This window comes from Phoxinus phoxinus, assembly GCF_949152265.1.
Source record: "Phoxinus phoxinus genome assembly, chromosome: 23".
Taxonomy (NCBI): Eukaryota; Metazoa; Chordata; class Actinopteri; order Cypriniformes; family Leuciscidae; genus Phoxinus; species Phoxinus phoxinus.
Window position 1 is genome coordinate 24,275,996 of NC_136898.1, and position 21,748 is coordinate 24,297,743.

Genomic DNA, 21,748 nt, shown 5'->3' on the forward strand with positions numbered 1-21,748 from the left:
ACTTTACAATACGGTTCGTTAGTTAACATGAACTAATAATGAACTGCACATATACAGCATTTATTCATCTTTGTTCATGTTAATTTCAACATTTACTAATACTTTATAAAAATCTTGTGAACTAACATGAACAAACAATGAACAGCTGTATTTCTATTAACTAACGTTAACAAAGATTAACAAATACAGTAACAAATGTATTGCTCATGGTTAGTTAATGCTAGTTAATACAATAACTAATGAACCTTATTGTAAAGTGTTACCCTGGTTTCTGGTGTTTCTCACTCAGTTCTGCTTCAAGCTCGTGATTATGGCATTTCTTTGAGGTTTAAAATCCAGTATTCCTGTAATTATTTTGTGTTTTATGAGTTTAATAAACGTATTCTGTCCAAACACACTCGCCTTCTTTAAAGAATGATCGGCTTTTACGTACGTCAGGTGACTGTAAATGCGGGAAAAAAACAATTTCCATTGCAGTTTTGTGAAATATAAATTTTTCAAATTGCCTGAGAAATCGGCTCATGCGAGCGTTAACACTTTTTTTGCCATTAAAAGGGAGTTTTTGCAAAATTGACTCGTTTCCATTGGACGTATTTTCTATTCGCAATTTCGATTTGCGTCATTTGAAGGGCAATGAAAACGCTAGTGTCTATCCACACTATTCCTGCGCCCCATGATGCTTTGCGCAAATTATGGGTGTAACTTCCGTTAAGCTGTAAACGATCAGTGAAAAGGCTCGCTCTATGAACGCAATATGTTAAGAAAGTGTCACCATAAGACGACGTTAATCTACTCGCCGTTCAACCATCGAACATTAAAAGGAAATTTAAAAGTGTAAAAGCATCAACACGGTACTTTCAACAGATCAAATAACCCCAAAAGCGCGAGTCTGTGGTTAAATATCACTATCGTATATCTGTATTATGTAACTTATGTTGCCTTAATCAAAAATGTTCATTAACTTCAGCATTACGTGATACTATTTAAAAATTTCCGTCATTTTGACAGATTATAAATTGCATTTACCTGTGAAAACAAACCTGGAAAGAGACGTGAGGTTTGATGAGAATAACGAGAGATTATTCGCGCATTCCAGTGAATTATTAATGGAATATCGTAAATTAAATTTGTGAAACCTACCATAAATGCGCAGTATATGTTGTCCTTTTTCCATACTTTTACAGCGGATTGCAAAGGAAAAAAAGAAAATGATCACGAGGAAAAGAAAGCAGCGACTGAACAGAGCTCTTGCCGTAGATATTCCTGTTATAACATGTCACGTTAAAATACCAAGTGTGTGTTATTCTCTTGATGCCTGAAAATAAACCATGAAGGGAAATGGACAGCTCATCCAGTCAAACTAACAGATCAGAATCCTTTTTGAATGGAAGTTCCCCAAACCGGAAGTGCCGCCCATAATTCAAAACGCAGTGAGATCGTCAGGAATAAGGTGGATTAAAAAAAAAAGAGATGTTAGTTACAGAAAACCGTGTCTGCGCCCCGACAGTGTTGAGGATGGATGGATGAAGTACATGGTCAGCAATTACAGGGCTTGATTTGATGTTGTCACATGATATTGTAGGATTGGACGTCATTTTGAGCTTTGGTGGCATTGGTGATTCGTTGGCTTTTACTTGCCAACTCCGAACAATGCAGGCTTTGATCCGTGTCTCGGATGTCCTTCAACACTATTTGAAGACGTGAATCTCGAAGTAATGAGCCACTGCTGACCTCACTAACCATATCAACCAGCTGGATCTAAGAAAGCTTGTTTTGGGGTTTTTCATTCTGTAAAAGAGCAAGGTAAGGAAACGAGCGGCTGAGGAATGTCGTAAGGATCCAGGTCATTGCTCATGTGCTTGTCAGGAACCACCAGGAGCTGTTTTTCATGCTTGGCACCTCTTGCTAAGTACATCAGCAGATGTGCTGCTGGTAAACCAGGGCTGGAAGTTTGCAGGTCAGAACTGACGATTGAGCGATTGAACTCAACAAGGCCAGGAATGTGCCCCGTCAGAAAGACCCGAATCCCTCTTTTAAAAGCACAGTTTCTCATATATGGTCATGCACTGAACATCTAATTCGTGGAAGAGAATGCAATGTCCTTCTCAGTGTTTTACAGTTAAACTAAATGGGATGTTAACGGTGTTGTTTTTCCCAACGAGTTCAGGTTCTCCCCTTTATCCCACTCGTTGATTTTATGAATCTGGCAGCCGGGTCCTGGCTGAACGGTCCTCCAGAGGACGAGATGGGGTGTTAACAAGCTTCTGCACTCTCCGTCTGGCCGAGGGTGTGTTTCCCCCGTCCTGGAGCCGGACGCTCCCCCGGGGGCTCGGCGCACGCAGACATCGCCTCTTTATGAGTGCCTGCGCGCAGACAGTTGCCAGGCCAGTACTCGCGGAAGAAGGAGAATCCGCTGTGAAAGGTGGTGATTCAGAGGCCTGAGTGCTCGCAGGCTCCCCGAGCCAAAATAATTAGATCAGCGTCTTTTCCCAGGTCTCCACACTGGGCCTTTTGTTGGCCTCGCTCCAGCGCTGATCCCTGATCTGGCCTGCAGGTTCAGTCCGACCCGGGAACTGATAAGAGGCCGGGACCAGAGGCATTACAAATGAAAATAAAAACTAAAATAGGAAAACTAAAAGGAAAACAGGCTTGAACTTAAAAAAAAATGTTATGCATATATCGGATAACATATAACCGATATATGTTATCGATACCGATAACGCATATCGGTATCGGCCGATATATGTTCATATTTAATGTTATAATTAACTAAAATAGGAAAACTAATAGGAAAACAGGCTTGAACTTAATTTTAAAAAAAAAACTTGACTCCGTGTGAACTCCCATCAAAACAATACTGTGCATGCTTGTTAGGGATGCACGATATATCGGCCGATACCGATAATGTGGCCGATATATCGTGCATCCCTAATAAGCATGCACAGTATTGTTTTGATGGGAGTGCACACGGAGTCAAGTTTTTAAAAAAAAATTAAGTTCAAGCCTGTTTTCCTATTAGTTTTCCTATTTTAGTTAATTATAACATTAAATATGAACATATATCGGCCGATACCGATATGCGTTATCGGTATCGTTATAGTTATCGGTCTGATATGAAAATTTAGCCGATATAATAAAGCCGATAAATAATGGATTATTTCTTACAGCTGAGACACTTCAGATGCGCACTGTTTATCATGATGGTTTTAAATCGCTTGAAATCTGATTGGAATCACTTCAAAAAAGGAAAATACAGTTCAGTGCAACATGTGCAGCGCGAGTCTGTCATATCGGCTACATAAAATGATCATGAGAACATTATAATTGTGTGCTTTGGCTTTTAATGATGAGGCTTGTTTTTGTAATCAGGCTCTCAAAATATATATAAAAATATAAAGGCCAATATATCGGTTATCGACTTTCAAATATAAAGAATTATCGGTTATCGGTATCGGTCAAAATGTTCATATCGGTGCATCCTTAATGCTTATTATGATTATTACAGTGATCTTGAGGTGTTTGTCATTGAGTTAAATGAAAGAGATACATTTTCTTAAGAATTTTATTATTGAAGAGATTTTTTTCAAAAGCATATTCTTAAAAACATCTTAGAATTTAACTTAGAAATTTCATAACTTCTTAAGGAGTTTTCCGTGAATCCAGACTTAGGTGTCTCATAAAAATAGAATAGTCTTGAATAATTTGTATTTTGGGTCAAAGCAATGGGAGTCATGATTACATGAATATTTGTTATTGAGAAATATCGAATGTTTTGGCTCTAGTGTTTTTAATTAATATTTTGTTGTAAAAGTTATGTCAAGTCATTATTGCAGTCATTGGTGTTCTCTTCGGGGAGTTTCAGCACATGTCACAGCTTCATACACAACTTGTTTTGGTGTATAGGAAGTATTTCTATATAACCTTTTCAGTTTGCTCAACAAACTGATAAATGAGATAAACTAGCATTATTATGAAATATCAATGATCACATTGACTCAAAGTGCAAGCTTAGCTGATTGAGCGTGAAGCTACAAGTGAACAACTTGGGTCCTCCAGGAACAGGGTTGATTGAAGAATGTATTTTAAGGTAAAAACCTTTTAAAGCACTATCATTTTTATTTAGTAGCATGATTGTTGGTGTAGTACGTGTACAGCAAATGATGAGTCGAATGAGGCGATTAGCAGAGAGCAAGTTTAAGCGAGCTCAAAACCAGTAAAGATGGATTTGTGAATTTATTAGAATTTAATTGAGAATTTAATGCATTTATTAAACCTAAATGATCAACTTGGTCTTTATTTGTCAGTCAGTGTGCATGTAAATTGCCTTGCTTTCCAGACAAATAACATGATTATTCATATAATAATCTCCGTTTGCTCCCACAACTCCTTGCCAACGTCAGCCTAATTATTCACTTTATTGTGCCTTTGGCTTTTCCAAGACCAGAAAGCCTTTTGCACATGATTTGAGAGCGGAAACACCTGTTCAGTGCTCAGAGGTGCTAAACTACATGCGTTTTAATTTTTTTACAAATTAAATTTTAAATTTTTTTTTTATTAAACACAACATGTAATTGTGGTTCTACACAAATGGAGGCAAGCCTTATCTTTCTGCATGATATGCTTTCCTCAGAGTTTTATTACACGTGCGTTTCCCGTACAACTATATAGCTCGCTGCTTAACTACCATAGTACGATGCATCGTTGGAGAAATCAACTAGCTAGTCACGACCGTATGTTGCAAAGTATCGTTCAACCACGTTGGTTTTTGACGTCTCGCACGTGGTGGACTAATAACGTATTTTAATTAATCTGTTTGAGATCGAATTAATGCTAGATTTTGTCATATAAGTTACAGACATGGCATCTGAAGACCATTTCTAATTTGTCTCAGTTATTTTGCTTTATTACCAGACTCAATATTTGGCTCGTTCTTACATAGTAGAGCACGTTCGCACATGCGCAGTCTTCAAAAACAGTTCTTTAAATCTCTTGACAAACTAGAAGACGTAAATTACATTTGTATGTATTCTAAATAAATAACACGGGTTGTACTGAACGTCAGCTTGCTTATTTTGCTAAAGATAAGGATTAATTCAGTCTACATCTCATGTAAACTAGAAACTCTGCTTCTAACCACAGCTCGAGAGCTGTCGCTCCAACCACACAAGTTTGCGATGCTGTTTGCGAACGTTCGTTGGAACGATGGTTTCGGGAAACACCAAATCGTTGAACTGCTAATAACGACGGAACTTGCGACCATAGTTGGCTAACGATGCTTTCGGGAAACGCATTACACGAAATCAATAAAAAAGGATTTTAAACACAGAAATGTCGGCCCTCTGAAGAGTATAATCATATGTACTCAGTCCTTGGTTTGGACGCTTTTGCATGAATTACTGCCTCAATGCGGCGAAATTTACATTTGCACGATATTCACATTTTTCGAGTTTCATCTGTATATTGATTTAAGTTACTTAAGACTGGTTCACACTGAGAACGATAACGATATTAGCGTCCAGACCAACCGACGATCACGTTCAGTTTATTGTAAGCGAGCTCTCTGAAGTCGAGTGGATTCTGATTGGATGTAAATGCATTTATCGTTCATCAGCTGGAAAATATCATTCTGATAGTGAGTCCAACGTCTGTGTCGTTATAGTCCGAGCTGTAGTGACGGCATCCCTATTCTCATACCTTATCAAGCGTTATCGCAAAAGTGATTGTCCTTAGAGTTTCTCATTTATGGGGAGACATGATGTGACATTTTTGACAAATTAAAAAAAAAAATCTTTTTTTTTCCGGGTGTGTGTGTGTGTGTTTGATAGTGCAGGAGTATTTTGACTTGCACATCAGTTGAGCAAGAAGTATGCTCTTATGATAATGCCTTTCCAGACCAGTTCTGCTGTGTTGATCCCATTAATAATCCACTAATGGATTCTTGAAAAATGTGTGTGTTCAGAAAGCATTCAAAGACTCATGCCTTTGGATTGTGCAAAAGTTTAAACGTGTTTAAAATAATGTATAGGTGAATTAAACTTCTCAGCTATAAGAGAAATGTGTGTTGTTAAGCCCTGGTGTGTGTTCTGCCGGCTCTGAAACACACCATCTGTGTGTGTTATGGCAGATCATGATTCAAGATGCCGTAAAATAGACCGAGTTTAAAGTCTTAAAGAACCAATGTTAGTTTAGGAGAGTCATCAACTTCATCAGGATCCCCCTAATCTTTGCAGAGCTTTGTTTTAGCGCAGATGAATGTTAAATAGCTGGATGACGTGTCTTTACACTCGCCCAATCCGATTGCTTTCCTCCCACAATGCATCAATGTATATTCTGCAAACACAGACACAGGTTGGGATCATTTGCATGACTGTATTGCCGTACGTTTGGGGTGAAATATGACCCATCTAATGTTTTCCGTGTGTGTGTGTGTGTGTTAGGACTGTGTGGATGAGTCCTAATCACTCTCTAATGGTTCAGCTGGCAATGCATTCTGGGATACAACTCCAGTACAGCACTGCTAGACCAGCTGTTTATAGCATATATAATGTGGTTTTCAACACACATTCTCGGCTTTCTTTTATTTGAGGATAATTTGCCCATTATGAAAAAATAACACAATTTAATTTATTGGAACGGATGAAACAAAGAAGTAATTGAGGGTGCATTGCATAACTGATGCTCGATGTTTCTCGTATGCAAAGGTTCTCACGCTGTTTTCCGTCTCAGAAGGAAGTCGTTCACACTGTTAAACGAGGATGTAATTTCCCTGAACCGCATACAGGGAGCTTGTTAAACACCGCCGGTTACCATCTAAACTCCACTCGTGTTGACTGTGTGATTTACTAAATTATGCAGCATCTCAGAGACCACGGCGTCAGCAGTAATCTGATCTTCAGAGTGTTTTATGATAAATATGATGCTCTTTTTGGAACGGTTTTAGATTAAACATGCCGCCTAAAGTTGCTTTTGCTTGCATAACATTTAGGATAATGGTAATTGTGCAATGTAGAGACCCTTAATCTCAGTCTGATGTTTTCTCACTCATATTTTCTTTTTGTTAGTGCAAAATATGATCCAAGAGGAAAAGAAGAAATCTTAAAAAAAAAAAATTAAATTCCAATTTCTTGGAAAAATATGAATGTCTTGTATATTGGTTTAATCTGTATTACACTACTTAGACTTTTGATTTGATATGCCTCACAAAAATGCTTTAAATTCAGTCATTGACTATGTTCAAGTCATGGTATGGACCTTTTTTTTTAATAACCTATTAATTGAATTATAATATGTTGTTGTGTATTTGTATTGTATATATTCTAGAATTACGAATTCTAAATATAAATTTCACAAGTTACTTCTACTGTGTTTATCAGAACAGATGCTAACGTTTCATAATTGAATTATACGGAAGAAACGGGCGTAATATTTGCTGTAGTAGTTTGAGAGCACATCTTCCATGTAATTGGACTTGACTGACGGTCTGCTCTCTGTCTCCCAGCGTCTGATGTGAACCTGCCGGAGTCCGGAGAGCTGGAGGCGCTCGCTGAGGCCCAGAGCGGAGGACTGCCCACAGCTGAAGGTACAGACGCACACGAGCCGCTAAACACAGGCCAGAGAGATCAACCCACCAGTGTCCAGCTCACACTAACACTGTCGGTGTATAATGCCTTTTAATCAACGTGTTCTATAATTATGGGGCAGTTTAATTTAACTTACATTTGACATTATCACAATTGCACAAACCCTCAATTTGGAAAATTCTAATCAAAAGTTTGCCCCAAAATGCAACTTCTCTGGTTATTTACAGATGCTCAATAACTGTATTGAAAATCACAACTTTTCATTTTCTGTCAGTCTTAGTACACGATGTAACTACAGAAGAGTCACATTTTAAATAGGAAAAATGTCTAAACTCTTTGGTCATGTTTTTGAGAGAGATGCTAACGGTCTAATCAGATTCAATGATCTATGCTAAGCTATGCTAAAAGTGCTACCGCCAGACTCGGAGATCGGCTGAATGGATTCGCAAACAGTAAAACTGTTAAACTCTCGGGGAGCCGGAAAATGAGCCTATTTCCAAAAAAAGTGGCGTGTTCCTTTAAGCGTCATGATGGTTTGCTCCACCCACTATAAAATCCCACCCACAGCTGTATATTAAACATCTAATATGTTCTGATTGGCTTTTAAGACCTTTTTACACCAAGAAAGATAACTATATTAGCATCCACACTAATAAGTGATAACATTCAGTTAATTACTGTATAATTACGATTCCAGCTCTTTAAAGTCATGTGGATTCTGATTGGCTGGGAATGTTTTTATCATTGACAAGCTGGAGAAAAAAAGTCGTTCTGAGGTTGTGTTCACACTTGTAGTTCGGTTCGCTTGTTTCTTTTGGTCATACAAAATACAAATGATAACGATACATTAGCATTCACATTTTCATTTTTAACACCGAACTTAAAGATACAAGCTACGTTCCCACTACAAGCGACTTTGTCGCTGCAGATCGCCAGTGGCTGGCGGTGAGGTCGCTAGTGGGCGTTCCCGCTACTGGTTGCCTATAATGATTGTGAGTGACATTCACGGATATTTCTCCATATTGTAGACAACAAATCCATTTTCTTGCCACTACAAACAAACATTTTGGAAGGAAAATTCTAAATATAAATGGAATCAGTACAACATGCATAATATTAAAGATGAACGAGAAACTGTGAGTGCTTTTGAGTGCATCGCGGCCATTTAACTGCAACAAACGGGCAAATACCGGTCTATATGGGTTCAGGAAACCAGTCCGGCTCTGAGTCAGAGCTGTGAACACCACTGTATGCACACGGAGATACATCACAACTTATAGCACAGTTTCTGACGGCTAAAATTAGCTTCTCGTTCAACTTGCCTCTGTCAGAGAGTGACGGATGATCACGCGCTCCACTGACTTCACTCCAGAAAGTCGCTCTTCATTTGCATAAAGTTAAACAGATCTCAACTTTGTCGCGTCGCCAGACACGCCCCATCAGGTCAAAGTACATTTTGGGTGAATTGGGCCGCAGCATGAGAGTAATTCTGGCGATATCTTCCTCTGATGTTACAGCTGTGGTGTGGACTGTTATTAAAACTTTATCGGTAGTAAACCTTGACCTTTATTTTACATTTGCTGCACGCTGAACTGAAACTCTTCCTCTCTGCGGACGCTCTGGTTTTATTCTCCATTGGACTTATTCAGACTGAGGTGTCATATCCAGTTATGATTCACGTCAGAACCAATGTGACTTTAATAATTAAAATCAATGTAAAAAGACTCTTGTATCGCTGCGTGTGTGTGTGTGTGTGTGTGTGTGTGTGTGTGTGTGTGTGTGTGTGTGTGCATAAGTCTGAGGGCTTCAGGAAACCCAGCGCTGTGCTCTGGCCGGCCCGTCCAGTAGCCGGTCCGCACACGAGCGCTGGGAGAGTGTTTGTGTTGGCCGCGGGACCAAGGGGTCTGGGGACGAGAGGAGGCAGTAATAGTTTTCAGGAGTGTGTATGAAGTGCAGCGTTTCTAAACCTTGCATTACCAGTATAACCTCGTAGCAAGATAAACATTCACAGTGGCTGCAAAGCATGTTAGTGAGCAACATTTTTAAATGAATCAACCGGGTGCATAATGAAGCATTGTTCAGTGTGTCTCCATAGTCGATAACCAGTTGTGAAATACATTTGCTGCCGTTTGGACTGAGGGAGTTGCAGTGATCTGCCACACTACATTAAAGAGCATCAAAATTAATCATTTTGTGATAATTTTTTTTGAAAATTAAAAAACTAATTGGCAAAAACCTCATAAAACGATTTCTGACTCCAAATTGATGGACCACATCACAAATGTTGAATTCATTACATTTTTATAAACATGCTGTGATTGGTCTACTCTGCTCTGATTGGTCAGATGGCCCAGTCTGTTGTGATTGGTCTACTCTGCTCTGATTGGTCAGATGGCCCAGTCTGTTGTGATTGGTCTACTCTGCTCTGATTGGTCAGATGGCCCAGTCTGTTGTGATTGGTCTACTCTGCTCTGATTGGTCAGATGACCCAGTCTGTTGTGATTGGTTTACTCTGCTCTGATTGGTCAGATGGCACAGTCTGTTGTGATTGGTCTACTCTGCTCTGATTGGTCAGATGGCCCAGTCTGTTGTGATTGGTCTACTCTGCTCTGATTGGTCAGATGGCCCAGTCTGTTGTGATTGGTCTACTCTGCTCTGATTGGTCAGATGGCCCAGTCTGTTGTGATTGGTCTACTCTGCTCTGATTGGTCAGATGGTCCAGTCTGTTGTGATTGGTCTACTCTGCTCTGATTGGTCAGATGGCCCAGTCTGTTGTGATTGGTCTACTCTGCTCTGATTGGTCAGATGGCCCAGTCTGTTGTGATTGGTCTACTCTGCTCTGATTGGTCAGATGGCCCAGTCTGTTGTGATTGGTCTACTCTGCTCTGATTGGTCAGATGGTCCAGTCTGTTGTGATTGGTCTACTCTGCTCTGATTGGTCAGATGGTCCAGTCTGTTGTGATTGGTCTACTCTGCTCTGATTGGTCAGATGACCCAGTCTGTTGTGATTGGTCTACTCTGCTCTGATTGGTCAGATGGTCCAGTCTGTTGTGATTGGTCTACTCTGCTCTGATTGGTCAGATGGTCCAGTCTGTTGTGATTGGTCTACTCTGCTCTGATTGGTCAGATGGTCCAGTCTGTTGTGATTGGTCTACATCCGGAGGCTTCCTAATGCTTACCGATTGTACAACGTGTTTGTGGGCGTGTCAAGTTGTTCGCTAACTATAATAAGGCACTTTAACACACTTTTTAAAAGTGCACTTTGTAATAATGTCAAATTAAAGTACATTTTAAATAATTGTTTTAACCTTTTGCAATTAAGTGTCCAAAACATTCAGTTCAAACTTAAGTGTTCTTTTATGAAAATATTTTTCTTTCCTTTTTATAAAAGTCTGCTAAAGTATACTTCTTTTTCACAAGGGTGGCTGGCTCCAGGTCATTTTAATAACTTGTTTGGGATGTTTGATCAGTAATAACTTGTTTGGGATGTTTGATCAGTAATAACTTGTTTGGGATGTTTGATCAGTAATAACTTGTTTAGGATGTTTGATCAGTAATAACTTGGCGACGTCTGCTACAAACCGTGTTATATTTAAGCATAGACTCAAAACAACTATAGACAAAAAAAGATTAATCTTTAAAAGTCTTTGTGATGCATTGAAAATTTTATTTTATGCACCCTTAAAATCCCCTTTATTCATCTTAAAATATTGAAACTGTACATGTAGCATTTAGTTTTATTTATTTATTTAATGTTTATTGAATTAAAAATGTATACTATTCAAATACATACAATAAATACATCCCATACATAAAATAAGATATGGGCTTAAGTGGATGTAGAAATCACTATAAACAAAGTCTAGACACATTTAACAAAACAAAACACAATACTATGCATATGTCTGTGCGTGCTAACACATGCAACATTACGCTTGTATGCATTCACCGTATTGTACCCTGTACAGTCAGTGTTCACAGAGAGGTTTCAGTTTCAGCCATTGCTTTAAATGTGTGTTAAAAACCTTGAGTTCTGTCAATGTTTAATTTCGGATGGTAAAGCGTTCTACAAATTTAGTGTTGCGTTTGAAGGCCCGAGGTTGGTTATGCGGAGGGCTAGTGTCCTGCCAGCTCGGCTTGTGCTGTTTATCCTTCCAATCATGGCCGGCCACAGATACTCAAACCCACTTAACCTCGCCGTCCAAACCTGAGCGGCACAGACAGGCATCCAAGAGTTTCAACGTTTCGGGGTTTTTTTTCATAAGTGACTGCATGACATTTGAAATGTACAGGAGAAAATTGAAACATTAGAATATGGTGCAAAAGTTCATTTATTTCAGTAATTAAACTTAAAAGGTGAAACTAATATATTATATAGACTCATTACATGCAAAGTGAGATATTTCAAGCCTTTATTTGTTATAGTTGTGATGATTATGGCTTACAGATTATGAAAACCTTTTCACAATATTCTAATTTGGGGTTTTCATAAGCTGTAAGCCATAATCATCACAACTATAACAAATAAAGGCTTGAAATATCTCACTTTGCATGTAATGAGTCTATATAATATATTAGTTTCACCTTTTAAGTTGAATTACTGAAATAAATGAACTTTTCCACCATATTCAATTTTTTCGAGTTTCACCTGCATACTTCAGTCGTATTATTTATATGTTTTATTGTGATTATTATTATTAATGCAATAATGTTGGCATCTGAATCACAGGACAAAACTCCTATTGCTTTACTTCAACTTGCCCTCTCCCTGGTCACACACACACACACTCTCTCGCTGTGTGACCCTGCATGATTGCAAGCACAATCTTCGCAATAGGTGCAGACTTGTGCTTTGTTTAGTGTTAGCTTTTTCTGATTGAATTGCACTGGCACACACGCATGAGGGATAATGGACTTGTGTAATATTGTTTTCACATTCTGCTTGTTGTAACATGCTGACCGCCGCGGAGTGCAAGTCTAGCCGGCGCAGACGGTGTTTGCAGAGCGCTGGCGTGGGACACACTCATGTACAGTAGTAGACTCTCGTCATGTCATGATCACTACACCCTCGCTCTTGTTTCCACACCGCTTATAGACAGCGGAGTGCTTGTAACAACTTGCCTCGCTCGTTCTCAGGCTGCGTGTGTTTTCACAGCTACTCCTCACTCTCAGTTCGGGTGTGCGGCACAAACGGCCTTTCATGCCTCGGTTGCTTTACAAATCTTCTGTGATGTGATGCAGATCTTGTCAACGCTGCCTTGTTTTGATGGTGTGTTGTGTGTGTGTGTTGTGTGTGTGTGTGTGTGTGTGTGTGCTGTCTTGGCTTATACCCGTCGTCTTTTGTTGACTGTTGAATTATCTGCCTCTCAGGATCATTATGGTTTCACGTTGTTCCTAATTGAATGGTGTTTCTAGAGTTGCCTTAAGCCCAAATACAAATAGGCTCATTTTCCAAAGCCCTTTTTGACTCCAGACGGTCTTCTCCTGCCTCACCCTAGCATGTGTGCTAAGATGAATTGTATATCTTATTGTTGGTTGTTTGTTGTTGTTCACCTAATGCCTAGTTCACACTACAGGATTTTAAGCCCGATTTGCAGATCGTTGAGCTCGCCGACAGTTTGTGTTGTTAACGCGTGCAAATCGCGGGGGATTAGTGGCCGATGAATGCTCGCCAATCTGTTAGTATGAAAGAGCCAACATCGCATCAAAGACGCTCGCAGACGCCTCGCCGAGCCCAGAAAATATCTAGCATGCTAGATATCCGGAGCTGTCGCACGACTCAACCACATATGATGTTATGAGCTACAGCCAATCAGAGCAAGGCATGGGTTTAGGTCATCGGGAAAATACGCGTTTTTTGTTGTTTTTTCAGAGCAAATCATCGCGCAAACAGTTTGCAGCAGTAATTTCTGTCTGACGTCCATATTCAAACAAAGACTCGCGTGTTGTGTACTTGTGTTCTTCTTCGCTGGGTAATGGCGCGCGTGCTGTATTGCGTCATTTCCGGTTCGTTTTATCGCGTGATTTTTCGTGACAAAACGTGGTTTGTAGACAAGATATAATCGTTGGATGACAGAGTTGTTGTCAACTCGTGTAGTGCGTTACCTCCTGTTGCGGATCAATCACGTTGTGTCGTGTGGTGTGAACAGCTCAACAACTTGAACACTCCTGATTTCACAGAGAGCGAGTCATGTAGTGTGAGCCGCACAGTTCAGCCCGACGGTTTAAAGTCCTGTAGTGTGAACTTGCCTTAAGCAAACTTGGACTGCAGTTCATTTTTCCTCATTTCTTTTGACTTTACTAAACGAGCTTTGAGTTTAAACCGTTTCTAACCTATGTTGGTTTAGTTTATTTGGGAAGCAGTAGGGAGGTGTTCATGCATTCAGGCATTTCTGTCCATGTCCATGTTTTTATCCTGTGTTTGGCTAGAGAGGGAGTAAGGTAAGAAATGTGTTGTTTATTTTGAATCTTATTTTTGAAAGGTTAAGAAAGTATTCCCCCTAAAGTCAGAACTTTATGTTTATAGTTTTGGCCTTGTCCCCTCCTGAAGCCTATTGATGCTTTCCTTTTTCTTTTTTTTTTGTACTTTAGACTAATCCAAATAAAGGCATTTTTGAGTGTTTCAAAAATCTGTGTGATTTTTGTTGAGTGTGGGGACAGGAGAGGAGAGGAGAGTTCTTGGTTGTCAAATTTTTAGTAATTTCCTAGTTACTGCCTCCCTGACCCCTAGACTGGGGAGGCACGTAACAATTGGGCAATGATATTACACACTTCGGCCGGTCACGTTGGAAGTTACGAGCTGGGGACTATTTTCAGGCGCTGTGTAATATCATTGCGCTGCTGGTACGGCAGCAGTTCCCTGATTATTACGCAGGAATGAGAGAATAGTTCCTCGTCATATTGGCCTAGAAAATCACAACTTTTCATTTTCTGTCGGTCTTAGTACACGATGCAACTACAGAAGAGTCAAGGTTTAAATTGGAAAAATATCAAAAAACTTTGGTAATTTTTTTGAGAGAGATGCTAACGGTCTAATCAGATTCAATGATCTATGCTAAGCTATGCTAAAAGTGCTACCGCCAGATCCCTGTCAGTCAGTGATGCACGGGTCAATGTATAAACAACCCGCACCCGACAACTCGGACCGCAAAAAAAAGGAAAGAAAATATTGTACCTCGCCCGCATTTTTTAAAAGTAGCTGAATGCTCATCGTAGCGTCATTGGGCCGTAGACGGAGGAACTAGGGGTGCGCATTTTTCTGAATGCTGTATGATATCGCCTAGTGTTTTGTAATAAAGGCTTGATTTATTCATTTAATTCGTTTCATTTTCTTAACAATTAAGATACTGCATGTGTTTATCCAGTCTAATCGAAGTGTGCGTCTCTCCCCGGACTTTCCCAACAAAAATCCCCCCCGCCCCCTCTCAGCAAATACATAAACTGACATTACTGAGCTATATGCGTTTAAAAGTAGCCTATTAAAATGGCAAATGGCATTGCTCAGTTCAACGCGTTGGGAAATTGGGCATTTTGTCCCGCGTCAGCTTTTATTCAAAAGTTAATAACGCGCTCAACATTCAGGTAAATAAGGATTTCCCGCTGTCATCTCTGACTGAGCTCGTGCGTCATCCTCACGCCAGTGATCAGCCAATAAAGTGTAGACCTGTGTATTTCATAGAAAACTGTGTCTAGTACTATATAAATTACAAAGGTTTAATTGGCATCTTTATTTCAAACGACCCGACCGACCGCGACCCGAATATCATTAAAAATATTTTTTAATGACTCGGGTAACCGTGGGTGACCGCTCATTTTGGATTAAGTCCCTTGCGGCCCTACGCGTCTCCGGACCCAGTTTGCAAACCCATCCGCCAGTGCATCATGTGATTTTCCTAACCTCTTGTCCTCCATATGCACGTTGAATGTTTTTGCTCTAATTAGTTGATCCAGAAGGTGGCGACACCGACACATCTATTGTTTCACGATCGAAAAAACTAAATACTGGAGGTGACAGCAATAGTGTCTGCATGCACAGCGCTTCTGTGAGGGGATGAACATATACACGCACATCTAGTTCAAACGAGACCAAGACATTTTTATCCGTCGTAACTTATGGAGAGAAATAGCGCAGACACTAGATGAAGATGAATCGTTGAATATATCGAGCACACTATAAACTTTGAAAGGCCACACGTTTGGATGAGTAGCCTAAAAACTGTGTACTTGCTCTTGTAATCATTCATGCGTGGGTTGGACAACTTGGCAACTGCGTGTCAACCCATTTAAGGCTACATACCACCCCTATGATGGCTGTGGGCTGTGCAGATATGATCTCAGATCAGGGTCAAGCACATCATGTCTGCTTGATAAGGCGGAGGTCTGGCTGTTTATTTGAGCTGCGTCTGGCTCTGCACATGAGCTCACGCCGCTCAGGCTGAGGTTACCCAGGCCCATTGCCTCTTCCCGTTGCCCTTTTGCTGTCGCTTTCTCCGTTTTCCCATCATGCAGTGCGGTTGCATTTCTCACTTCCACACCATCGAGTCATCTCTCATGTCTTTGTGAAGAGGAGGAGGCCTCTGACTCGCTGGGGCCAGACACTGCTATTTTTAAACCAACTACATTCCTTGACACACACATGGACAATACAATCGCCATATACTGGTGAGAATATGGTGCAAAAGTTCATTTATTTCAGTAATTCAACTTAAAAGGTGAAACTAATATATTATATAGACACATTACATGCAAAGTGAGATATTTCAAGCCTTTATTTGTTACAATTTTGATGATTATTGGTTACAGATTATGAAAACCTTTTCACAATATTCAAATTTTTAATTTGGGGTTTGCATAAGCTGTGAGCCATAATCATCACAATTATAACAAATAAAGGCTTGAAATATCTCACTTTGCATGTAATGAGTCTATATAATATATTAGTTTCACCTTTTAAGGTGAATTACTGAAATAAATGAACTTTTGCACCATATTCTCATTTTTCGAGTCTCACTCGTATATAGACTTCTTCTTTACCTAGCTTTTAAATCGCTAATTCGAAAGTAAATCGTGCACGGCCACACGTGTGTTCATTCAGGAGCAGAACGAGCGTTTTAAAATAATTCCCATGAAAGTTGAGCTTCCGTAGGAATGAACTGGAAGCGCTTCCATTGCTCCGGTCGCTCAGTGCCAGTGGACACACACACACACCCTTATCAACGCCCATGCGCTCACAAATTGGTGAATTAGCGGCAATTCGTGTGCGGCAGTTGCTTGAATGGTGGGTTTATTATTATTCTTAATAAAAACACAACAACAAAACAGAACAATGACGAACTTGCTTAAAGGGCACCTATTATGACATTTAAAATGTTCCTAATGTTGTTTAGGGAGTCCCCAACAACAGTTTTACATGCATGCAATGACAAAAAACACTTTTGTTGTCGTATAATATGCATTTATTTTTACCTGATTTGCTCACCGACTCCCAAATGAATCGTTCAACGACTCATTTTTCAAACCCCTCCTTTACGCGACGCTAATCTGCGTTGATTGGTCAGATGACCCAGCAGTGTTTACAGAGATAATACTTATTGTTTAACACGGAGTACAATGATGCTTTTATTAAATCGTGTTATAATAATTATTATAGTCCACTGCTTTGTAGTTTGTAGTAAAAAACTAAAAATAAGATAAAGAATTTAATGTTATGTTAGCGAGCATAGCCCAGAGTTCATATTGTAAAAGCACAATCAGTCTTTGTTTGCGTTAGCCCGATGCATAAACATAACGTTTTTACAAAAATAAAAAAAATAAAATGCAGTTACGTTACTACGAGGTATTACTCTATTCTTTAAGACAACTCGGAAAACAACGACAAACACTTCACATATCTCAATACAATTGCCATTGAAGACCTAGAAGCTAAACGGTGCTTACTCAACAAACAAAATAATTATTAAGCATGCTACATAAAACATAAAAGCAACAATTATTAATAACACTTACAGGTTGTGATACGGAGGAGGAAGCTGATGCAAATACACTTGGAACTGAACCTTCCTTCAATATCAGGCGGCTCGCGAATCCAAGTTTGATTGCATTTAAAAAGCAATCGTCTTCAAAATGGTGTAAACAAAGCACAGGCTCGGACTACACTTCTGTGGTATAGCTGTATATATTAATTGTAGCCACTTAGTCTTCAAATGCTCCTCCTTGGGCAGATGAAAAAAGTTGGCTTTTGAGTCGCACTTCAGAACACAGCGTCTCGTCGCCATGATGTTTTCCCTGCTGGCCTTGGAGCGCAATAAGTGGGCGTATCGTATTCAAATAACTTGACAAGTTGACGTCATCTAGTCAGAGAAAAAGCTTCGGTCTTCTAACGATTCATAAAAATGACTCAGAGTCGACTCTTACTTTTGAAAGACAATAACTTTATATACGGTGCACTTTCATATTTCAAACTTTGCAGGATGTTTTTGTTCACTTAGATCTATGTTACACACTACATGAAAGGTACATTTAAAAATTCCATAATAGGTGCCCTTTAAAAGCAAATCTTCCGCCATTGTCTTGTCAGTCAAGAGTGAAATCTGGACTCTTGAGCTCACGCTGAATCGACTGTGTTCAGTTTTTAACTGTAGTGTTTATCTAACTGAACTAAATACATTTTTTTTTTACTATAAAAAAAGGTTCAGTGGTTATACGGGTGAAACTGAAAAAATTAGAATATGGTGCAAATGTTCATTTATTTCAGTAATTCAACTTAAAAGGTGAAACTAATATATTATTTGTTATGATCTTGATGATTATGGCTCACTATTACTATTGTGGCTTACTTACCTAGGCTATTTCTTAAACGATTGCAGAATACTTTCATGTTTTACTGTTTTTTCCCCCTAACTTTTAGCCTAATCACTGGCAAGCTAAATCTTCCTTGACTGACATTTATCCAGCTTGAAATTTATTGACATTTGTGAGAGATTTACAATGCAGAGGGTTAAAGAATAGCGATATAGAGAAAGTTTGGCGAGTCTTTGAAATAGGGGATTTTGCAATATACCGGTATTGACGATAACCGTTATATTCCAAAAATTAAATATTGATATTATATAAAATTACACGATAATATTGGTTGACACTCCAACATAGTAGGCGGCGCTATTGCACCTTAATGCTGGTTGCCACTTATCATAAAACAAAAGTGTGTGTGTGTGTGTGTGTGTCTGCAGGAAGTTCTGCTTTTGTACAGTAATGCTTACAAACTCCCTAAACTCATATTTGAGCATTTTTTGTTGTGAAAACACAAAGTAAACAAGAAAATTAATCTGATAACATTATTTTTTTTCTGAACTTAATATTTCAATTAATATTGTAATTGTGAATTATTGTATAGCCACGGTATTCAAAATACATAGTAAAAGTCCTACTTTGAAATGATGTTGGGGTGTTTTATCAACTCTGTCCCGCACATTTGACCCAAACTCAAAATGAATGGCTTCTTCAGGGTTTGTTTGCTGCATCGCTTAGGTCTACAAATCATAGGTTCGCCAAAACAAACACAAGCCCTCCTGAGACATTCCTTTCATCCGCAGTGTTCAGGATGGGACCACTCAACAGAAGATGTTTGTTTTGAGCTGAAGCTGACGTTGTTTAATCCAGATGTGCTTTCCCTGAGTCGAGTAGTTCATTTCAAATGCTGCCATCTAATGCCGGGGTCAGACCTGGACCGGTCCGCTCCTGTTTATCTTCTCCATGCGGAAATTACACACACACTTCAACTAAAACAAACACAAAAATGTGATGTAGCAACATTTTGAGTATGTTAATAAAGCAATATTACATGAGCCACATTTTTATAACAGTTCAAAGAACAAGCGGTTTGTGTAAAGGGAAGAGGTATTTAAATAAGACTAAGACGAGGAGTGTCGATAATAAGCTCTTGTTTGTGGAACTACTTTCTTACGCCGCAGATCCGGGATCTGTCAGCCCAGTCAAGAGATGTGCGTGTCCAGGCTTCGGTTATTCATTTGGGAATGTCACATTACATCTAGCAGTAGTGGCACAATTGTGTGATACCGCATTTACACAACATTTCAATAAATATGTTAATATTGAGTAACTAGCGTATTAGAAACAATGGACTCTTCTCACAGACTGTGACAATGTGTTTTCACAGTTATTAACGTAACATTTTAGTTTAGTGTCCAATTCTCACTATTAACTAGTTGGTTGTAAGCATGCGTATTACTACACTGTAAAAAACTGTTCATGATTTGATATCACACCTTTTTATCTTTTGACAAATCAACTTTGATAACTAATGTGTCAAGATAACATACTATTGTGAGTTTCTGTTTATTAAACCATTCTTCTTCATTGCATTAACTACAATTTTTTTATTACAATGAACTAAAAATTTTAAGGCAACAAGGTAACTTGCTTTTTTAAGTTAAACCAACATTGTTTTTTACAGTGTACTGTTTATTTAAAAAGCACATATTAATGCCTTATTCTGCATGACCATATTCTACATCCATTAATCTACACAATACCTAAACTTATCAACTAGGCTACCTTACTAACTATTAATAAGCAAAAGTTGTTGTAAATAGTGAGAACTGGACTCTAATCTAAAGTGTGACCATATTGTCTGTCAGTCTAGCAAAGTTTTTTTTTGTACATATTTTTAATTATTTAAAATGTACATTTCACTATACTTTGTATTTCCTTGACATAAAAAAATAAAAATAAAAAGTTAAAACTGCTGCAAGGGGTTTGATTGATTTCTAAATCAAGGGGAATGATTGTAAATTTTCTCTCTTCTGTTTGATTAGTCTCTATACTTTTTTCTCTATACTTTTTTCTCTATACTTTTTTCCTCCTTTGCAAAGTTGTGGAAATGCTATAGCCTAATGGATTTCTTTCTCAATAATCTGCTGGAGTGAACTGGAGTGCAGCAATCTAACTGGTTGTAGTTTCCCAATGTCCAACTCCACATCTGAGAACACTGGAGATGTGAATAGGGTCCATGTTGGCAACAAATAAAGTTGTAAATCGAGCCACAGCAGACTCACTGTAACACAGTTGTGGAGTTTTGCTCCTTAATGAGTCGGTGGCTTTGAACCATGGACGTCAGTTTGGTTTGAAATGTGCTGGGGACAGAGATGCATTCATTATTTTTCTCTTTCGCACAGGTCATGTTTTGAAAGACGATGTCCTGTAGCTTACTAATGTAAGCTCTCCAAGCTATGCTCTCCACAGAACATCAAATATTCATTTTATTTTATTTTTCGTGTTCGCATTTATGAGGAAAAAACAATGTTACGGACGTGACCGCGCTCTGAAATCGGCACTAAAAGATGCTTTAAAACTTTCACCGAGACCTCAAACAGAACGCACAAAGCCTTTCTTTAAAGTGAATTTCGTTTTGTATTAATTTTAATCAATATTTCATCAACCAATTGCCTGGATTTAATAAATAAATAAGTAAAGCAGATAATAGATATCATGACGACACGGGCGCCGGCGCATGAACTGGAGCTCGTCTCATAAATGAACTGAAACTCAGCATAGCCTACTTGCCTCACAGACCTGAGAAATATATCTATTATCTACAGAACGCTTGAAATCATACTTTTAAACAGAACAATTTAAAACGAAAGAAAACGATGTAATCCGTATGTAGTGTGCATTTCTCTCCGGCGCGTTCACGACTGCGAAGATCGCGAGTCCGCATCGTCAACTTCATCTTTGCAGCCGACACAGAAAACACTTGTTTATTAATAAACAATTAAAATGTCTCCTTGCTATATTTGACATATTCATAATCATCACTTTTGCCGGTTCTTTGTGACAGCTTTTAAGTGCTTTATTGTTGGCAGTGCCACCCTTACGTTACATGAACGGGTCACGACCGCATCAGCACCAAAAACATGGAGATTTTTTTTTTAAAGTCAACAAAAAAATCGTGATACGAACCGAATCGTGGGTTTGGTGTATCGTTACAGCCCTACTAGCAACCCTAAAAAGGTGGTGGGTACAAAATGACTCAAATCTGGTGGGTACACGTCCCCACCGAAACCGACGCCTATGCTTTGAACCGATTGGTTGAGTGAATTATTCAGCGAGTCATTTATTTACAGAGCAGCTTTACTGCAAACTAAAAGCTG

The 21,748-nt window shown here is 39.0% G+C and overlaps 1 protein-coding gene across 1 annotated transcript in view; it reads left to right on the top strand.

Annotated features, from left to right (window-relative positions):
* ror2 (receptor tyrosine kinase-like orphan receptor 2) overlaps positions 1-21,748 on the top strand; it is a 98,787-nt gene that overhangs the window by 54,371 nt on the left and 22,668 nt on the right. Inside the window, exon 2 of the mRNA XM_079600178.1 lies at positions 7,499-7,579. Within this exon, the coding sequence (XP_079456304.1) occupies positions 7,499-7,579 (81 nt within the window). The remainder of the gene's footprint in view (positions 1-7,498; positions 7,580-21,748) is intronic.